Source organism: Ceratotherium simum, chromosome 36, assembly GCF_057802395.1.
Source record: "Ceratotherium simum simum isolate JZ-2026a chromosome 36, ASM5780239v1, whole genome shotgun sequence".
Lineage (NCBI taxonomy): Eukaryota > Metazoa > Chordata > Mammalia > Perissodactyla > Rhinocerotidae > Ceratotherium > Ceratotherium simum.
In genome coordinates this window covers 1,933,315-1,952,711 of record NC_141935.1, presented here as the reverse complement: position 1 = coordinate 1,952,711, position 19,397 = coordinate 1,933,315, and the positions used below count along the sequence as shown (strand labels likewise).

Below are 19,397 nucleotides of genomic sequence, written 5' to 3'. Positions count from 1 at the left end.
ACGTCCAAGAGCATCATTTACTGAGAACAAGAGTGTCCCTTGTTGCATTTCTGTGTACGGCTGAGCCCACTTTCCCTCCAGAGTGCCCTCGTCACCTTCCTCCCCCTGTGAGAGTGGAGCCCCGCCAGTGTGGCCGCTGGCCTAAAGCCATGGGGGCCTAACTGCGTATTTTGCGTGTAATCCACAAGTGCACATCCCTGTCCAAATGCTCAGAAACTGCCCTGCTCCTCTTCCCTCCATCTGTTCTTCTCTGTTTCTGCTTCCCCAGCACCCAGACACCAGCTCCCTGGGGAGGTTGGTTTGGCCCAGTGTGGGGAAGAAAATTGTGCCTGCCTGAGTGTGCAGCTGGGTGTGTGGGTGGAGGAGACAGAGCGCCATTAGCAAGGTTAACAGTTTGTGGCTTCTGAATCTGGGTGCCACTTCTGACTGGGTGCTTGACCTGCGGTGGTTTCCTGCTCTCTAAGACGCTAAGACTCTTCAAAGCAGGCCCCTCCCCAGCCTTCGTGTCTAGATCCGGTATGGATGGGAATTACCCAGTTGCCTAACGACCTCCCCTACACACACTCACTTTCTCACACACACACACTCACTCTATCACGGGTTGGGGCAGTCAGGCTCCAGGCTGCTGGACTTGGCCCTGGCTCATCCCAATGAAGGCGAGTCTCATGTCAGCACCTGTGTGGAGACATTTTATCAGGCCCGATGTTGATCCTCCAGTCTCAGGACAAGTCAGAGCAGGCAGACCCACGGGCCTGGGAGCTCCTGGGAAAGTCCTCCTTGGACAGCTCTGTTCTGAGCTCCTTCCCACCATGTCTCCAGCTTTGCGGGCTCTTCCAGGGAGGCTGACTCCCCAGGTGGGCTCCCCCAGAGCCCTGGGTGCCCCAGTGTTGCATGTCTTCCTGCTGGGCTGAGTCTCTGCGCAGCCTCTCCCCACTGCAGGCCTGACAACAAAGCCCAGGAGGCCGGCCCTGCAGGCCCTGGGCATCTGTGTGTGGGTGCCCCTATAACAGAAGGCCCAGGAGCAGGAGCATTTTCCCCCTTTGGCCTTTGAGGGGCTCCCCTAGAGGGCCTGTTACCATGTGCTTCTTGCCCAGGCAGAGGGGAGGCAACATGAGGAGTAAGCAGAGAAATGTCAGTGGAAAACTGACCTGGCCAGAGGGAGAGAAATGTCCCCATGCTGAGTACAGTGGCCGAGGAAGGCTGGCCATGTCAGAAGCTGCTGGTGTCTGCAATGGCTCAGGACTTGGAGACACGGGTGCAAGTCCCCAATGTTGCTCGGCCCTCGCCGAGTGGCTGTTGGACGCCCCTCTACTCTCTGGGCCTCTGACTCCCCTCCTGGACTGGCCCACGTAGGATGGGATCAGGGGCTGTCAGACATTTTTGACTGCAGCCCACAGTGTGAAATACATTCTGTACTGCAGCCGACACCCTGGGTTGTTTCACAAAACAACACGCGTCTTTGCTTTCTGCATGGCACGCTGATATTTTATATTCTGGTATAGATTATTCAATCCTATGTTTTTAAATGATGGTCACAATCTGCTAAACTGATTCATAATCCATAATGGGTCATAGTCCGTGGTTTGAAAGATGATACGTCTGTTGATGGCTAAGGTTCCTTCCATTCCAAATGTCCTGGGATTCCATGAGCATTATTATGGGGCTGGGGGAGGGCTGTATCCCATGGGAGCTGGATCTGGGCTCCCTGGTCAGGATGCTTGACCGAGCCTTCCTCCCTTTCTTGGCCAGATCTACAATGGGACCCTCAAGCGGGAGACGGACAACAGGCGCTTCAGCTCCTACAGCCAGATGGAGAACTGGGGCCGGCACTACCCCCGGGGCAGCTGTAATACCCCCGGTGCGGGCAGTGACATCTGCTTCGTGCAGAAGATCAAGACAAGCCGCAGCGAGCCTGACCTCTACTGCGACCCACGGGGCACCCTGTGCAAGGGCACGCTGGGCAGCAAGGGCCACAAGACCAACCAGAACCGCTACAGCTTCTACAGCATCTGCAGTGGCCAGAAGATAGCCAAGAAGTACCCCGTGCCGCCGCCCTCCTGCACCCCCAAGCAGGACCCCGTGTGCGTCCCGCCCATCTTCTGCAGCAAGGACTGCTTCAGCTACTCGAGGCCCAGCTCCAAGTGAGTGCTGCCAGCTGGGGCGGGGACCGGGCACGGCCGGGGGAGGCAGACGTTTGCCTGGTGCACTCTGCAAGGGGGCTCCCGTGGGTGGGAAAGACGTGGCCTCTGACCCCAGGGAGTTTATTGTCCCTGCCTTGGGGAGCTCCCGGCCTGGGGGAGTCCTCAGTGTGAAGCGGAGACGGAGCCCACACACCAAAGTAGAGGCGGTGGGTCCGGAAGTTTAAAGGGTCAGGGGTTATGAGCAGAGGGGGACTCATTAGAGCAGGTGAGCCAGACCAGTGGTGCTCACGGTGTGGTTCTCTGACCAGCAGCCCTGTGAGAAATGCTGGTTCCCGGGCCCCACCCAGACCCACTGACACTGGAGCCCAGGGTGGCCCAGCAGTGAGTGTCACCGGGCCCTGCAGGGGCCTGTGATTCACACTGGAGTTTGAGACTCTCTGGTCTTAACCACGTAAATCTATCCGTGTTCTGATGTGGACGATGGGAAAGAGGCCATGCTCCATCTTATCGGACAAAAGACAAGCAGGACAAATGGACATAAAAACCGAGGGACGCAATCTAGTGCTGGGAGCAGGGCACAGCTCCTGTCTGTAAACCCCTAAGGACCAGCACCCAGTGGGAATGAGGGAGACCAAGTGGGATGTCCTGTAAAGACACACAGGCACGCGGATGGCTACGGTGTCTCGAGGATGTTCGGCCTGCCCTCCGGGGCTCAGAACCTCTGAACTGCCCTGTCACCACCTAATGATCCTTTATTCATTTGACTGATACATTACTGAGCATCTCCTATGCCCCTGGACCTGTGGTAAGTGTGGGGCACACAGCCATGACCAGAGCAGCCTAGGGCTGTCCTAGGGCTGCACGGTGAACCCGTGGACCCCTTCTCATAGGGTCCCGGGAGCACTGGCTTCTTCATCTCTCATCCTCATAGCCCCTTCCTGGCAGGTTCTAGAATCTTGAGGAGGAAACAGGCACAGACATGTTAAGTAAGGCCACACAGCTGGTGCTCCGTCCTGTGCTCTTTCCTACTTTACCACACTATTTGACAAAAGCAGAGCCCCATTCTAAGGCTGGCCCACTCCTAACTACTTGAAGGCCAGAGGGTATATTTAGGATGATCTGGAGAAGAACTAAGAAAGCTATTCCCTTTGGAGACTGGTCAGGTTAGCGTCTGGCCCTAAGCAGACAAGGTCTAGGTGAGACAGAGAGTGGGGATGGGTGACAGGCCATTTAGAGGTGATGCTTGACTGGCAGATGCTGGGTGACATCTCTCAATGGGGGGCGGGCTGCTACTGATGCAAGACCAGAGAGCTCTGCCCCTCAGGTGCTCTTTCCAGAAGTGTAATTGGGTTGCCACACTAAAACCATGAATATTTATCGAGCATCTACTATGGCAAGACATGGGGCTGGTACAAATGAGGCGAGGGCTCCCTCTAGAAGTGCTGGGAGAGTCTAGTGGGGTAGGGCTGGGTGCCCCAGAAGGGGCTGCTCCCTGCCCTCAGGGAACCAGGACACAGACAGGTGGACAGGCAGCCTGCAAATCAACACCAGGGAGCCTCGGGGGTTCCCAGAAGAGAGATTTCCCTTCTCTGGGAAGGTTCACGGAAGTGGGACTTCAGCCAGTCACATGGCAGTGAGGAGGAGGACACAGGCATGCCTGAGCCCTGATCAGGGCACAGCAAAGAGACGAGTCTTACTGGAGCAGATTCTTGTTAGGGGCTGGGGAGTCCGACACAGCAGAGCCAGACTATTAGGTTAAAACATGAAATTTCTAGTTTTGTGGTACAAAAAAGGTTGACTATCAGCCATTTCAGATGGTTCAACCTAACACACGCCCTTGGATGTGGGTCTGTTTGAATTTGACCTACAGTATAGACAAATTTCTGATGGGAAGAACACAGTGAACGGTGTTTTAGGACTGCTAATCTGGTAAAAGGGTGTAAAATTTGGGATGGGGGAGCTTAGAGAAGAGAGCCAGTTGTGGGGGTCTCTTGCAGTCCCCATGAGAGTCCTCATGATCAGAAGGAAGGCAGTGGCCCTGAAGATAGGAAGGGAGTAGATGTGAGAATTTTTGTGCAGAAAAACTAGCTAGACTTGGGAATGGAGGGAGGGATGGAGGAAGGGAGGGAAGATGGAGGGAGGAAGGGAGGGAGGAAAAAGGGATGGATGGATGGATGGATGGATGGATGGGTGATGGATGGATGATGGATGGATGATGGATGGATGGATGATGGATGGTGGATGGATGGTGGATGGATGGATAGATGGATGGATGATGGATGGATGATGGATGGATATGGATAGATGGACAGGTTCACAGCCGTTGTCTTCCATTTTCCCAATACCAGGCACAGACGTGAGAGATGGCAGAGTGGGTGGGGAGCTTTTCCTCTGGAATAGGGCAGAGTTTTTTCTCAGTGCAGAGGTCACTTACCTGCTTGGACATTACCCCATGGCCAGGGCCTCATCACAGTGAGTGTTCACCATGGGGTGAGGCTTTTCCTTCCTCTGGAGGAGCTGTTCCACGGCAGAGTGTTCTGCAGGTGGGCCTGGGGCTGCCTTGTTCAAGCTCTCTGGAGGGCAGATGAGGCTGTGGCAGCTGGGGCGTGCCCGGGGGAGTTCCTGTCACCCACCCCAACTGGCCATTCCCCGCAGGATCTGCAGTGAGGACATCGAGTGCAGTGGGCTGACCATCCCCAAGGCTGTGCAGTACCTGTGCTCCCAGGTTGAGAAGTACCAGGCCATCGGGGCCTATTACATCCAGCACACCTGCTTCCAGGATGAATCTGCCAAGCAGCAGGTAACTGGCGGCACCCCTTCCTCCCCTGTAGGGCTGGGCAGGGCCTGGGTGTGTCAGCCTAACCCTGAATTTCAAGATGGGAGGGGGGCATTTGCACGTGGCTCCTTCTCACTCTGCCCAGCTGCCTGGGGTGAGGGGTCTGCTTGGCATTGCCTGAGATCAGAGCTGGGCATCTTCACCCTCTGTGCAGAGCAAAGCCCTCTGGTTGAGTGGACATTAGCCAGGTGTGTTTCCTCCACTGGTCATGGAAGAGACACTGCAGTGACAGCTATGGTTCCACAGAAATCCCCTTTCTCACATTCCACTGAAGAACATGACTACTCCCCACTCGTCAACTCCCTCCCGACCCCCTTTCTCTCTGTCTGTCTGTCTCTCTCCAAATCATGATCCCCTCTCTCACCAGGCATCTATGATGGAAAACAGGGCTGTCCGTGCCTCCCCGGCTCGGCTGGCAGGGAGGACACCCACAGGGCTCTGCCGTTCAGCCCAAGGATGTAGTATAGATGCGTTTCCTGGAGAGTCTAGGATTCATCTGTGTCAAAGTTTCTACCACAGGAGAACGAGTTTCTGTGGGAGGGTCTCCCTTACATCCGTCCTGCTTTGGGATTTTGAAGTGTATTTACATCCGTTGTCTCGCCTGGTCCCCACCACCCTGCTCCAGAGGAGGGAAGCAGGGCTCAGAGCTCAGGGAGGAGGTGTGTCTCTGAGGGTCTCCTGCTGGGATGTGGGGGCACAAGGGTCTGAATTCCTGTCTTGGCTTCTGGTCTGGTTGGTTACCATCACTTCATGCTTATTTATTCTGGTTGGCGTGGATGTTTCTGAACTGAAAGCAGACTTTTTGGTCTGAGAAATATCACTTTGAACACAGTTCTGAGATTGGCCTCACCTCCCTGACCGGGCGGTGTGGCACCCCTGTCCCGCAGGTCTATCAGCTGGGAGGCATCTGCAAGCTGGTGGACCTCCTCCGCAGCCCCAACCGGAATGTGCAGCAGGCCGCGGCCGGGGCCCTGCGTAACCTGGTGTTCCGGAGCACCACCAACAAGCTGGAGACCCGGAGGCAGAATGGAATCCGCGAGGCTGTCAGCCTCCTGAGGAGAACTGGGAGCACCGAGATCCAGAAACAACTGACTGGTAGGGAGCCCCAGCCATGGAGAGCCGGGGTTGGGGTGAGCAAGACTGCGGGCCATGGCCCCAAGATGGTGGGGGCAGGCCCTCCAGGCTGGGACAGGGCACAGTGTGCAGATCCAGTCTCAGGTTAACTGGGAGCCTGATGGCCTGGCTTTGGCCAGGTTAGTGGTGTCCAGATGGTGACCCTGGGTGTCGTGCATACCCACAAGGGGTCAAGGACTTTTTGAGGATAGAGGGCAAGGGGTGGAAGGCTGGAGTCCAGGCAGGATCCATATTCCACAGACTCTGAGATTTGCAGGTGAAGCGGAGAGAGTAGGGTGGACGAGGAGTTGATGGGTCTTAAGCACCTTCACCATGTCCAAAAAATATCCTAAGCACTCAGGGTGGGGGTGCAAGAGAGAGAAGTCACTGTGAAGACCTTGAATTGGACTGGGAAGATCAGACCATGCACAGAGTAACAATGATAAGTATTTCTGGAATGACTTTCAGGTGGAAAATAGAAGATTCTAAGGGCTAAAATTTATATTAACAACCACTGATCCATCAAATGTTTTTTGATCATCTTCCATGTGCATAATTTTACCTTGATAGAGAACTCTCGATGCTCCCTGCCCTCAAAGAAGCTGCAGTCTAGTTGAGACCCTGGGAGATGGGCTCCTGAAATGATCAGACAGTGGGTTTGATAGACCAGCCCACCTGGAGGGTGACAGCTTCATAGGGCTTACTGGTTAGAGCAGGCCAGGGTGGTTCCTCCGCCCCTGGGGTCTTCCTGAGGCTGGTGTGCAGTGGGTTGATTGTCCCCACCCCCAGGGCTGCTCTGGAACCTGTCTTCCTCTGACGAGCTGAAGGAGGAGCTCATCGCTGATGCCCTGCCTGTCCTGGCTGACCGCGTCATCATCCCCTTCTCGGGCTGGTGCGATGGCAACAGCAACGTGTCCCGGGAAGCGGTGGACCCCGAGGTCTTCTTCAACGCCACAGGCTGCTTGAGGTGAGAGAAGAGGGCCCTTCTCCGGCAGCCCCATCTCAGCCAAGATTCACTAGGGCAGAGAACATAAGATCCAACCTGGCCTTGGCCCTCGTGGGCAGACTCCAGGACACGGGGTGGCATTCCTAACTTCCCTGGATCTGGAAAAGCACAGGACCCCGCGACCTCCTTTGAGGGACCACAGCAGACTAGTTAGGAATCTACGAGTGGAAATGCTGAATCCAAATATCCAAATTGGCCCAACCATTCCCCCCTCCTCCACCCCCGAAACATGCATTTCTTGTGCTCTCTTGAAGAGCATTCTTTCAGACAGAAGGCTACTGCTTGGCTCCTAGTGAGTCACTTCTCGGCTCTGGTGCTAAAACCATCTGCCATATCCACTGGCGCGAAGATGGCACTGCTTTCCCTGAAGGCAAGGTGTTGCAAAGCCCCTGCCTGGGGGCTGCTGGAGGAGGGACCTGGGCGTGCTCACTCCAGGGGAGGTGTACACACTTTGGGGAGGGGTGCTGGTGCCGCAGTGGAGCAGTGGAGCAAATCCCCTTTGGGGTCACACCTTGCTCTCCTGGGGTTTGTCTTCCCAACTCCTGGGAGCCCCAGAACGAGTGGTGCAATTGGCACGTGCTCCATGTCTCAGCCTGTGCTCCTCCCTGCCAGCCCCCCGCAGCAGCTCCCGGGGAGCGGAGAGGCTGGGGAGATGAAAAGCCGGGGTAACTAAGGACTTATGGGGGGCTGTGGGGCTTCAGGGAGCAATGGCAGTCACACCCCACCTGCACCAGGCAGATGGGCCCAGATTGCTTGGGAATGAGCCCCTTGCTGGGGGTAGACAGCTTCCCTGGGGAGGGGCATATGGTCCCAGCCAAGCCCCCCTGGGTCCATTCTGATCCAGCACCTGGCCCAGCCCCCACAGAGCTGCTTCTGGCCCCACAGAGGGCTTGGGCAGGCAGAGACTCCAGCCCCTGTTCAACAGGTGCCCACAGGCACTGCCAGGTGCAGTGGAGCCACTGACAGTCATGAGTTACAGGCCTGGGGACTAGGTGGGCAGAGAGGAAGGCAAAAAGAACTGAGTTCAAGGGATAGCCCACCCAGCCTTGGCCAGGGCTGGGCAGAATTGGCTGAGTAATTTTTCTTTCCTTCCTTCTTCCTCATTTCTTTTTTTCTTTTGGAATTATTTTATTGAGGTCATAGTGGTTCATAACATTGTATAATTTCAGGTGTACATTATTATATATCAATTTCTGTATAGACTGCATTGTGCTCACCACCAATAGTCTAGTTTCCATCTGTCACCATACACGTGTGCCCCTTCACCCATTTCGCCCTCCCTCGACCCCCTTTTCCTCTGGTAACCACTAATCTGTTCTCTTTATCTATGTGTTTGTTTGTTTATCTTCCACATATGAGTGAAATCATATGGTATTTGTCTTTCTCTGCCCGGATTATTTCAGTTAGCATAATACCCTCAAGGTCCATCCACGTTGTTGCAAATGGCACGGTTCTGTCTTTTTGTATGGCTGAGTAATATTCCATTGTGTATATATACCACATCTTCTTTATCCACTCATCAGTTGATGGGCACTTGAGTTGCGTCCACTTTTTGGCTATAGTGCTATATGCTGCAATGAACATAGAGGTACATAAGCCTCTTTGGATTGTTGATTTCAAGTTCTTTGGATAAATACCCAGTAGTGGGATAGCTGGATCACATGGTATTTCTATTCTTAATTTTTTGGAAAATCTCCATACTGTTTTCCATTGTGGCTGCACCAGTTTGCATTCCCACCAGCAGTGTATGAGAGTTCCCTTTTCTCCACATCCTCTCCAACACTTGTTATTTTTTTCTCTTCTTAATTATAGCCATTCTGACGGGTGTAAGGTGATATCTCATTGTAGTTTTGATTTGCATTTCCCTAATAATTAGTGATGTTGAACATCTTTTCATGTGCCTGTTGGCCACCTGTATATCTTCTTTGGAAAACAGTCTGTTCATATCCTCTGCCCATTTTTTGATTGGATTGTTTGTTTTTTTGTTGTTGAATTGTGTGAGTTCTTTATATATTTCTTTTTCCTCTTCATTCCTTTCCTCTTCTCCTCCCACCACAACCTCCAACCTCCACCCCTCCTCTCTGCCCTTCTTCCCCCACTGCTCTCTCCCTGCATGTCCCCACCACACTCTTTTCTCCCCCTTCTCTGCTCTGTCTTCCCTCCATCCCTGTATCCTCCCCCCCCCCGCTCTCTTCCCTCCATCCCTGCATCCTCCTCCCTCTCTGTCGTCTCCCTCAGGAACCTGAGCTCGGCTGATGCCGGCCGCCAGACCATGCGAAACTACACGGGGCTCATTGACTCCCTCATGGCCTACGTCCAGAACTGCGTGGCGGCCAGCCGCTGTGACGACAAGGTGCGAGGGTGGCCCCCAGGTGGCTCCCCGCCCCACCCCTCCCTTCTGCCCAGGCCCGGGGCCCAGGGCCTCCCCTGGAGTCAGTGAGGACAGCTCCTTGGCCTCCAGGTCCTGCCGTCTCTCTCCCGGACTCCACGAGGCAGGTCCGCACTTTCTGGGAGCCCTTAAGGCCTGGCTTGGTGAGAGGACAGGAGCCCAGAGCCTGGCCAGCAGAGGGGACAGAGGGGACGTCTGGATGCAGAGCACCCTGACCCTTCCCCGGTGGGTGGGTGCCTGGGTCTGGAGGCAAATCCTCTCCCTCACACTGGCTTTGTGAAGGCAGACACTCCCATGATCTCTGTTCCTCAGCTCACACTCTGCCCAAACGGAGATGATCATAATAGTGTCCACCTTGTGGGCTGTTTTAATTACTCAGTTAGTTAATAAGCAAAACACAGAGAAGTGCACCCGGCACAGGGCGGGATCTCTCGGAGCGCTTGCTGCTGCTGCCAGGCGCAGGGCGAACCCGCCTGCAGCCCTGAGGGGTCTGCTCTGATGCCCCAGGGCCTTGGTGCCCTCCCTGAGCCGGCACGCCTTCGACCACAGCTGTCTTCCCCAAAAGGCCATTGGCAGAGCCACCATCCCGCCCCCCCTGGACTCTTGGACACACTAGCACAGACAGACAGAAAGGAAGGGCCGTGGAGGGAAGGTGAACGGCAGGCTGGGATATCTCCACCATGGCGGACGATGGTGACAGAGCATATCTGCAGCCCCTCGATGGCCAGGGCCACGTGCACCTGGGTCCTGCACGTGGGTTCCCTGTGGAGGGATTTCGTCTCCTACTCCCCCATTGGAAGTGACAACAGGGACTCAGGAGGGTGCCTTGTCACTCGGCTGCTTAGCCAGGTCCCAGTGGGCACGATGCCTCCTACATCTGTGTACCCCCAGGCCCTGGACGTCAGATCCCCTCAAACCCGAGGAGGGCCAGACCTCATCAGGAGGGTAAATCATCTGCCCCAAACCCCAGCCTAGTCACTAAAGGATAATGGCGAAAGGTCTGGGAGTAGCTGCCATCGCGAAGTGTCGGGTCCTGTCTCACTGTTGGTGTGGACCCGGGATGGGTTAGCGCCTCTGGGCCTAGGAGCTGAGGACTTGCCATGAAAAGACAAACCGTAGGGGCATGTAGACTCCATGGCTTTTGGACCTAAAGACGTCAGAGCTGCCCCTGAGGGAGTGTGTGCCAGGACGGAAGGCGTGTTCTTCCGTCCAGTTTGAAGGCCCAGTCTGACCACTGGCACGTTGGCCATAGCAACGGGAACAGTAGCCACTGTGTGTCGTGTCCTACTATGTGCCAGGCCCCATGATAGGTAGTTTCCCTGTATAATCTTCCCAACAGCCCAGTGAAGTAGGTGACTTCAGTCCCATTTACAGCTGGGGAAACTGAGGCCCAGATGGTGAAGCAGGCCCCTCGGGTTCACACGGGCAGGAAATGGTAGAACAAGATTCAGGCTGGGTTCCGGGGGATGTCAGTGGGTGACCTCTCCTGACCGTGGTGGGTGCCTCTGCTCCTCTGCCCCCTCCCATCAGTGAGGGCGGGGAGCAAGCCCTTGGGGTGCTGGGTGGAGGCTCAGGCTGTGCCTCTCTCGGCCCCCAGTCCGTGGAGAACTGCATGTGCATCCTGCACAACCTCTCCTACCGCCTGGACGCCGAGGTGCCCACCCGCTACCGCCAGCTAGAGTACAATGCCCGTAACGCCTACACTGAGAAGGCCTCCACCGGCTGCTTCAGCAACAAGAGCGACAAGATGATGGTGAGTGGCGTCCGTCCCACTGCTGGCAGGGCTGGCTGCCCCCGCCAGGCACCCCTCCAGTCCCACGGCCTCGCTCTCTCTTTCCTCTCTTCCCCCTCCGGAACCCAACACCAGCCCCAGCCGACAGCCCACGCCAAGACCTTGGCCTGGGCCTCCCTGCCGTCGGGAGCTGGGTGGAGGGCCTTCCGTCTTGCACACAGAAAGGATCCGTGTCCTTGGGACCCCCGGCGTCAAAAGCTCAGCCGTCTGCAGGCCTCACTCGCTCTTACTGTATAACTGGTGGAGTCTCCCCATTGTCTCCCTGACCCCTGAGGTTGTGGAGTGGCCAGGATTCTATGCTTCTCTGGCCTGTTCCACTGCCCCCTGAGCCTCCAGGTTTCCCCAGAAGCAGAGGGTGCTGGGGAGAGAGGGCAAGCTTCTGGCGCTGACCACCCTTGTTGTCCGCCGGTGGCTCAGGCCCGGGGTCTGCCTCCGGGAGGAGAGGAAGCATCACCATGGGAGACCCACAAGCAGCCCCATGCGGCTGGAGGGTCTGGGCAGAGGCCACTCTGGAGCATACTTCCTGAGAGATGGGCGTGCTCTCTGCCTCCCTTGGGGACAGCCGGAGGACCATGGCCATGCCCTCTTTCTGTGGAGGGGCCACAGCGCTCAGAGGAAGGGGCGCAGCGGGCAGGCGCATCCTCGGTCCCACCCATCCAGGAACAGGGCCCTGCGGTTGGGGGCAGCAGAATGCTCCCTGTTGACCTGCCCTTTGTCCTCAGAATAACAACTATGACTGCCCGCTCCCAGAGGAGGAGACCAACCCCAAGGGCAGCAGCTGGCTGTACCACTCGGATGCCATCCGCACCTACCTGAACCTCATGGGCAAGAGCAAGAAGGACGCCACCCTGGAGGCCTGCGCTGGCGCCCTGCAGAACCTGACCGCCAGCAAGGGGCTGGTGAGGAGGGGCCTCCCTTCCCTCCTGCAACTCCCCCACCCTGGTTCTCTAGCTGGCTCTGCCCCTGCTTTCCTCAGATGAGCCTGTCCTCATCTGAGTCGTATCAAATACGTGGGGCTTCAGATCTTTGTTCTGACACGTGCTAGGCTCTGGACTGGGCGCTGGGGAAATGATGTGACGGTGGGGCAGAAATTGCCCTGCCCACTGGGGACTCCCAGGTGGGTGGGTAGTGGGTGAACCCCCTCCTGTTGGATTCTGTCTGTGCCCACAGAATCCCCTTTGCCTTGTGATTCCTGGCCTTGTGCTGGCCCCGGCCTGGTGGGGGACAGGAATATAGGGTGTGTTTGTGGCAGGAGGAATCTCCCATTTGTTGAACTGACAGAGGTAAAAATAGAAGGTCTGGGGTACAGGCTGGTCCAGAGGAAGATGTGACAGAATCAGTGGAGATTTTGAGGCCAGTTGTAGTTTGGAGGACATGATGGAACGAAGTGGAGCCGAGGAGGCCTGTTTGCAGTCAAGAAGCGTTTAGATGGGGAGGCAGCCAACTATCCATCTCAGGACAAAGGGAACAAGGTGGAAGCAGGGCAAGTGGGAGTCGAGGGGAAAGGAGAAACTTCCCTGACTGAGAGGAAGGGCTGGGGGTCTCGGGAACTCCACACCAGCCTGGCCCAGGTCACGGCCAGGGTGACGTGGTTGCCAGAGGCCGGCTGAGCTGACCTCCCTCTGGGGGACCCCGGATCGTATCTGCATGTGGCACAGACCTGCTGTTGTCTACCTTTGGCCCGGGCGAGCGCTCACAAGTATGTACTGAATCCTCCGGAGGTAGGGAAATGGGAAGAGGGCTGTCAGCACCACCCAAGTTGACAAATGCCCTTGACCACGTGGTTTCCTGTGAGCAGATACTGCCGGGCCGTGTAAGGGAGACAGAGCTGAGACAGATGGGTGAGCAGTGGCCTCTGACACTTCAGTCTGGAGGTTGATTCTGGGCCGCCATGAGCAAGGAGACTGAGACTCCCCTCTCGTCACCCACCTGGACTCCAGGCCGCCCCGGGGCGAGAGATCAGGGTCGGGGAAGGCGGAGGTGCATTTTTGCCCAAGTGTTCCGTAGTTGCTAGTGTGCGAGCAAATTTGTGTCTGTCTTGGCCATTGCTTCCAACATGAAAGAGAAAAAGTTCTGGGGTTTCTTTGCTTGGGATTACCTGGCCCTCTTCTGCCACGTGCCTGGGAAGCCACAGGCCAGGTCCTCACTCGTCCCTCTCTCTCAGATGTCCAGTGGCATGAGCCAGTTGATTGGGCTGAAGGAGAAGGGCTTGCCTCAGATCGCTCGCCTCCTGCAATCCGGCAACTCCGATGTGGTGCGGTCCGGAGCCTCCCTCCTGAGCAACATGTCCCGCCACCCTGTGCTGCACAGAGTGATGGGTGAGTGCCCCCACGCATCAGCCCCTCACCCCCAAGAGGACTCAGCGGGCCCTCCACTTCCCAGAGCCTGCTGGAAGGTCTCCCTCTGACCACTCCCTGGGGTGAGCATCCGGGAGGGAAAGCTGGCCCAAGAGAGGCTTGGAGGTGGGAAGGGACAGGTCACCTGGGATGGGGAGCAGGTGTGTGAGGTCCCATCAGGGTCCAAGCCCCGAGTTAGAGCCAGAAGGGAGCCTTGAGGGGCCGCCTTGCCGGGAGTCCTGCTGACGGCCTTCCAGGACTGGGCTCCCCCAGCCCCCTTTCCCTGGGCCGTCTGACCACGTGTCCTCCACCCTTTTCTCTCCCAGGGAACCAGGTGTTCCCGGAGGTGACCAGGCTCCTCACCAGTCACACCGGCAACACCAACAACTCGGAAGACATCCTGTCCTCGGCCTGCTACACCGTGCGGAACCTGATGGCCTCCCAGCCGCATGTGGCCAAGCAGCACTTCTCCAGCAGCATGATCAACAACGTCATCAACCTGTGCCGCAGCGGGTGCGCGGGGCGGCCCGGGGGGCGCAGGACCGGGCGGGGGCGCCAGCAGCCAGGCCTCAGGGCAGCACACTCCTGGGCTGGGCATCCCTGGGGGACATTGAGTCCTCAGAGGGCCAGCAGGAGGCGTGGGGCAGCAGGCCCAACCATGCGGGGCCTTCATTCCGCCCCGTGGGGCTCTGTTTTCCCAGGACAGGGCCCAGGGCATGGGAATGGGAGAGCACTGTCTCTCATGGCCCGGGAGAATCCTGGGGTGCCTCTAGGTGGGCAGTGCGTGGGGCTGTGCCCACATGTAGAGCAGCCAGCCCAGTGGGGCTCCTTGCATGCACGGCTGGGACCTGGAGGTGAGGGTGCGAGTGAGGAGGGTGCTCATTCGTGCCTCCCGGAGTCTCATCCCACAAATGAACTTCCCACCTGCCCAGTGCTTCACCCAAGGCTGCAGAAGCTGCCCGGCTCCTCCTGTCTGACATGTGGTCCAGCAAGGAACTGCAGGGTGTCCTCAGACAGGTAAGGGCCCACACCATTGGCCTGCTGGCAAGGCCCTCCCCCCTTTCCCTGTGCGGAATCAAGTCCACGTGGACGAGAAGAGAGAGGCCGGAGGGCCTGACCTGCCCAGTTGGGGAAACTGAGCTGCACTCCAGACAGAGGCAGAGTTGAAAGACACATGTTCATTACAGTGAGCGTGATCCAGCTCTGAGCAAATCCCTCAGCTCAGGGGTCTAGGGAGGTGCTGAGTGCATGGAGGGCAGAGGGACTCAAGGAGATGAGGCAGAGGCCTGGGATTCTTTAGGAGCAACCTGAGAAGCAGAGTGGACAAAAGGCACATAATTCATCTAGGGCATGACATGCACTCTGGCTGGAAAGGGAGGTTTGGGCCAGTTTACAACACTCCTTCGATTTCAGACTGAAGAGTTGAGAGTTTGCCTTGGGCACTGGGGAGCCATCGGGCGTTAGAATCGAGGGTTTCATGATGAAAACAACAGTAGGAAGACCCCTTCCACACCAGCGTGCAGGGCAGTGTGGACCGAGAGACCCTGGGCCTGCTGTGTGTGTCCAGTGGGGACTTTGGCTCTGCTCTGTCCCCAGCACCTCCCAACCCCATCCCCACGAAGTCCTAGCGCAGGGCTTGTTTCACAGGATCTCTTCACACTGACCTTCTCTGCCGTTGCCGCGGCAGCTGTCCTAGACTGAGATGTAGGCAGCGGTGAGGCTGGAAGTGAAGGACAGGAACAGAAGGGGCGGGATCGTGGGACCGAGGATGCTCGAGCTGGCAGCTGGAGACGCTGCAGTTACATTAACAGAAACAGCAGCTGGCAGAGGTTGAGGGGGTTTGTGAGGGAGGAACAGAAGGAGTCCTAATTTGGGGAGGTGGAGTCTGAAAGAATGGGCTGGGGGCCCAGGTGTGGGGCCCAGGGAGAGAGGCCAGGCCACCACGCAGACTGGAGCATTGTTCAGATTGTTCAGGTGGGAGAAGCCGCAAGAACAGGCAGGGACATCGTGGGGCACGTGTCTGCGGAAAAGCCGTGGAGGGCAGGGAGATGCATGGAGAGACCCTCACCTGGTGGCCTGGAAATCCAGAGGAGCTGTGCAGGGTGGCCAGGAAGGGGCCAAAACCTCGTGGGAAGAGAAGGTGCTAAGGGAGGGGGCAGTGGTTCCCAGGGCTGCTGAGGGGACAAGCAGGACAGAGACCAGGAAGGCCCTGGGTCCAGGGGTTCGGAAATCTCCCAACCTCTCAGAGCGCTGCTGGCAAAGCAAGGGGAGCACCGTGGGGTGGAGTGGAGCAGGGTGAGGAGTGGATGGGGAAGGGGAGTGGGAGCTGCGGGGGGACCTCCTCACCTGGGTTTGGCCCAGAAAGGAGGGAGACGAAGGATGGGTAACAAGACACCTGTTTAACGACAGAGGGGATGTCAGCATCTCTATCGCCGGGTAGGAAGGAGAGGGCAGAGAAGGGGAACATGGAGGGGGGATGAGGAAGCTGAGAACCGAGGGGTCTTAGAGGGTCAGGAGCAGCCTGATCAGGCAGGAGAGGGGACGGAAGCCTACCACGTGGGGCGGGGGAACAGCTCTTCCTCCGGCCCAGCAGGGAGACGGGAGGGAGGCCCAGGAAGCCACTGGGGTCAACAACGGCTGGAAGAGGCTGACGGCCGGCCGGTAGTGGCCCTTGTTGTCCGTCAGACCATCCAGTGCTCTTCTCCAACAACACTGCCATGAGGGCGAGCATGGCCACGTGACAGCTGCCAGGGAGGTGGGCGAGGACTGGGCGAGCTTCCCCGAGCTGTTTGATGGTGGTCCAGAGGGTTCACCTCCCCCAGAACACAGCCAGAGACCACAGCCATCCTGCAACACACAGAGAACCCTGGTTAGCTCTTATGTACGGTGCCCACAGGGACCAGTCCTCACTGCTCCCTCCGGCCGTGCTTGACAACAGCTTTGACGTGACCAGGTCGGGGCTTCTGTTCCCCAAGCTCCTGCAGAGCCACCATCCGCTGGGTGCTACAGCCTCAGTGGGGCAGGCACGTGACTGATGTCCGCCCCGCAGCCTGGGGAGCCAGGGTTCTGGGAGTGCGCCTTGATTCAGCGAGTCCAGCGGGAGCAGGGCTGGGACCAGGCTCTTTCCACCAAACCCAGCCAAGCTCGGCAGGAGCAAGCAGAGCGGCACGGAAAAGGGCACTGCGTGGTTCATGCCCAGACCGGGTGGACCGGGCCTCCGAACGCCTGCGGTCTTGGGCCTCATATTCCCAGAGGTCAGTGAGAGCTGACAGGCTCTCAGAGCTCGGGGCTGGCACCAGTGGCCTCTTCTTAAGCCGCTGGGCCCCTGCTCTGTCCTCATTCACACCAGGCATTTACTGAGCACCTGCTGTATGCTGGGAGGAATGACAGGAGCACGACTCTTCACCCAGCAGGAGCTCAGGAGCTGGGGGGCTGGAGGCGGGAGAACAGACGAGAAAACAGAGCCCCTGCACGGCGGCTTCTCTCCACCAGCGCCAGCCCTGCTCCAGTGTTTGAGAAGTGCTGGGCAAGCCCTCCCTGCCCAGAGCTCTCCTCTGGATTTGAAAAAAAGCAGACAGTCAGACTGAAGAACCACCAACAACTTTTCTAGTCTGAATTTGGTTATAGTTCTGTTTAAAGAGTAATACTTACTTCCTCATGCCTTGATTCGATTTCTGCAACTGCAAGTGGGAAATTCAGATGTGCTGGTGGGGGTGCAGGCACGTCTCACTGATGTGGGGATGTCGCTGGCCTGGGGTTTGGCTGCACATTGAATTAGGCCAATTTTAGCCCTGATACATGTACGTAGCCTGTGCTCAGGGCTGTGGTTTAAGCCGAGGATGCTCTGGGAGGACGGTTTCTGACCCTGTGGGAGGCCCCGCCCGGTTCCATCCTGGGATGTCTCGTGCAGTTGCTGTTTCTCCTCCTGCAGCAAGGATTTGACAGGAACATGCTGGGAGCCCTAGCCCGGGCCAACAGCCTCAGGAACTTCACCTCCCGATTCTAAGAAGAGGCCACCCAAGCAAGTTCAGCTTGCAGGTAAGAATCGCCCCACCCCCCCCAGTAGAGGGGGCACCTCCAGGACCCCTGCAGCAGCCTCAGCCAGTCTCAGGGAAAGGGGCCAGGCCCGTGCTCCCCAGAGACTCAGGAGCATCCTTTGGCCTGGCAGATAGCCTGGCTCTGGCCAACACAGGGCTATGAGGGCAGTGGTGTGGACTGCTTGGCCAGAGTGCCGTGGCTGTCCCACCACGGGACATCAGAGGTGTGTGATGTCCTGATAGCATCAGCAGGCCGGAGGTCTGGGCAGGACTGCCAGGTACATCTGTGTAGATTGTACACTGCACAACCCAGATGGTGCCATTCACATGGACTACAGTGTGAATGGCCCCCCTGGAGTTATATAATATGTCATTCTGGGTTTGGGCATCCATAGCTCACTTTCTTATCCCTTTTGTAATCCACTTTCAAGTCTCTGCACATGCCTAGTGTGAACAAGCTTATTTCCAGCTGGTGATTCTAGGGACCAAATCTCAGAATCCATATCTATGACAAAGGCTCATAGGCCTGAGCTTTCATGATAATCACCCGGATGCTTGCTGCAATGCACGCTGTCGGCCCCAACCCCAGCAGTTCTGACTCGTAGCTCTGGAGTGGGGTCCAGGAAAAGGCATTTTTATACAACCATCCAAAGTGGTTCTGATGCAGGTAAGCCAAGGGCCACACTCAGGACTCCAACCAGACATCGTCCTTCCTAGAGAGGGTCACCAGAGGCGGCTCCGGTATGGGGCCATCTGCAGAGAGCCAGGGATGAGCTGAAGGGGACTTCTTAGTGCTCCAGCCTTCTGTCAGCACCCCAACCCCAAAACCCAGGAGGGTCCTGGTGGGGGAGAGGGCTGTCACTTTGGTCCAGATGAAGATTAAGTAAGACTTCAGACACCCATTCCTGGCAGACGAGCATCAACAAGATGAGAACAGAGAAGGGAAGAAAACTGAATTCAGCAGATTCTTAAGGAGCATAGTCTAGCTGCCCCGCACTGCGCTGGGCACCGTGTGGGTGGAACAGGGTGGGCGTGGTGGCGGGGGGGACAAAGCTCACAAGCTTACCTGTGAATGTGTCTCCGTGTCCCTGAACCCAGTCTCAGGCCAGAGCACATCAGTACGGACATGGGGGGACGGGTGGCAGGTATGGGACCTGGACGTACAGGTGTGGGCGTGTATCGCTCTGAATGCTGACTGGGAGACTTCTCCTTTTCCAGAAATTATACAACCCAGCTGAGAAGACTGCGGGCCTCACTGGAGGGCTTATCCTATCCACCTTGTGCAGTATTTGGACATGTTCAAACGCAACAAGAACAAACCTGGACACTGTGGATGATGGAAATATTTTTAGATTCTTTTTTTTCCTTAGGGGAACTGGCAAGCAGTGGGGGTTGGGGAGGGTGGGAGGGGTCTTTCTTGAGTTAAGGGGGCTTATGTTGGATGTCAATACTTCTTTCGCTGAGAAATGGTATATATATGTGTATAGGGTGTGAGTGTGTGTGCACACATGTGTGTGAGTGTGTAAATGCGGACCACAACTTGCAAAAAGCTTGGGAGGCTGTTGCACTGCAGCTCACGAGGCGGTGAGGAGGACTCTCCGTGTTTCCCCTCCGTGTTTCCCACTCGTGGGCAAGTATGACATGTGCTTTTTGTTTCTCTGTGTGCAGTTCCTGAAATGCACTGTGCTGGGGCAGGGCCCTCACCAGGGCCAGGCCCACGGGGAGGCCGCAGAGGGGGACCATCTCC

General features: G+C 57.1%; 1 protein-coding gene across 1 annotated transcript in view; it reads left to right on the top strand.

The window, feature by feature from the left end:
• The window catches only part of PKP1 (plakophilin 1), a 45,141-nt gene extending 26,105 nt beyond the window's left edge, over positions 1 to 19,036 (top strand). Inside the window, exons 3-14 of the mRNA XM_004438967.3 lie at positions 1,750 to 2,141; positions 4,797 to 4,941; positions 5,865 to 6,072; positions 6,880 to 7,057; positions 9,335 to 9,449; positions 11,083 to 11,238; positions 12,000 to 12,176; positions 13,442 to 13,595; positions 13,940 to 14,126; positions 14,546 to 14,630; positions 17,545 to 17,651; positions 18,869 to 19,036. Of these exons, the coding sequence (XP_004439024.1) occupies positions 1,750 to 2,141; positions 4,797 to 4,941; positions 5,865 to 6,072; positions 6,880 to 7,057; positions 9,335 to 9,449; positions 11,083 to 11,238; positions 12,000 to 12,176; positions 13,442 to 13,595; positions 13,940 to 14,126; positions 14,546 to 14,630; positions 17,545 to 17,619 (1,872 nt within the window). The 3' untranslated portion in view covers positions 17,620 to 17,651; positions 18,869 to 19,036. The remainder of the gene's footprint in view (positions 1 to 1,749; positions 2,142 to 4,796; positions 4,942 to 5,864; positions 6,073 to 6,879; positions 7,058 to 9,334; positions 9,450 to 11,082; positions 11,239 to 11,999; positions 12,177 to 13,441; positions 13,596 to 13,939; positions 14,127 to 14,545; positions 14,631 to 17,544; positions 17,652 to 18,868) is intronic.
• Positions 19,037 to 19,397: the final 361 nt, after the last annotated feature.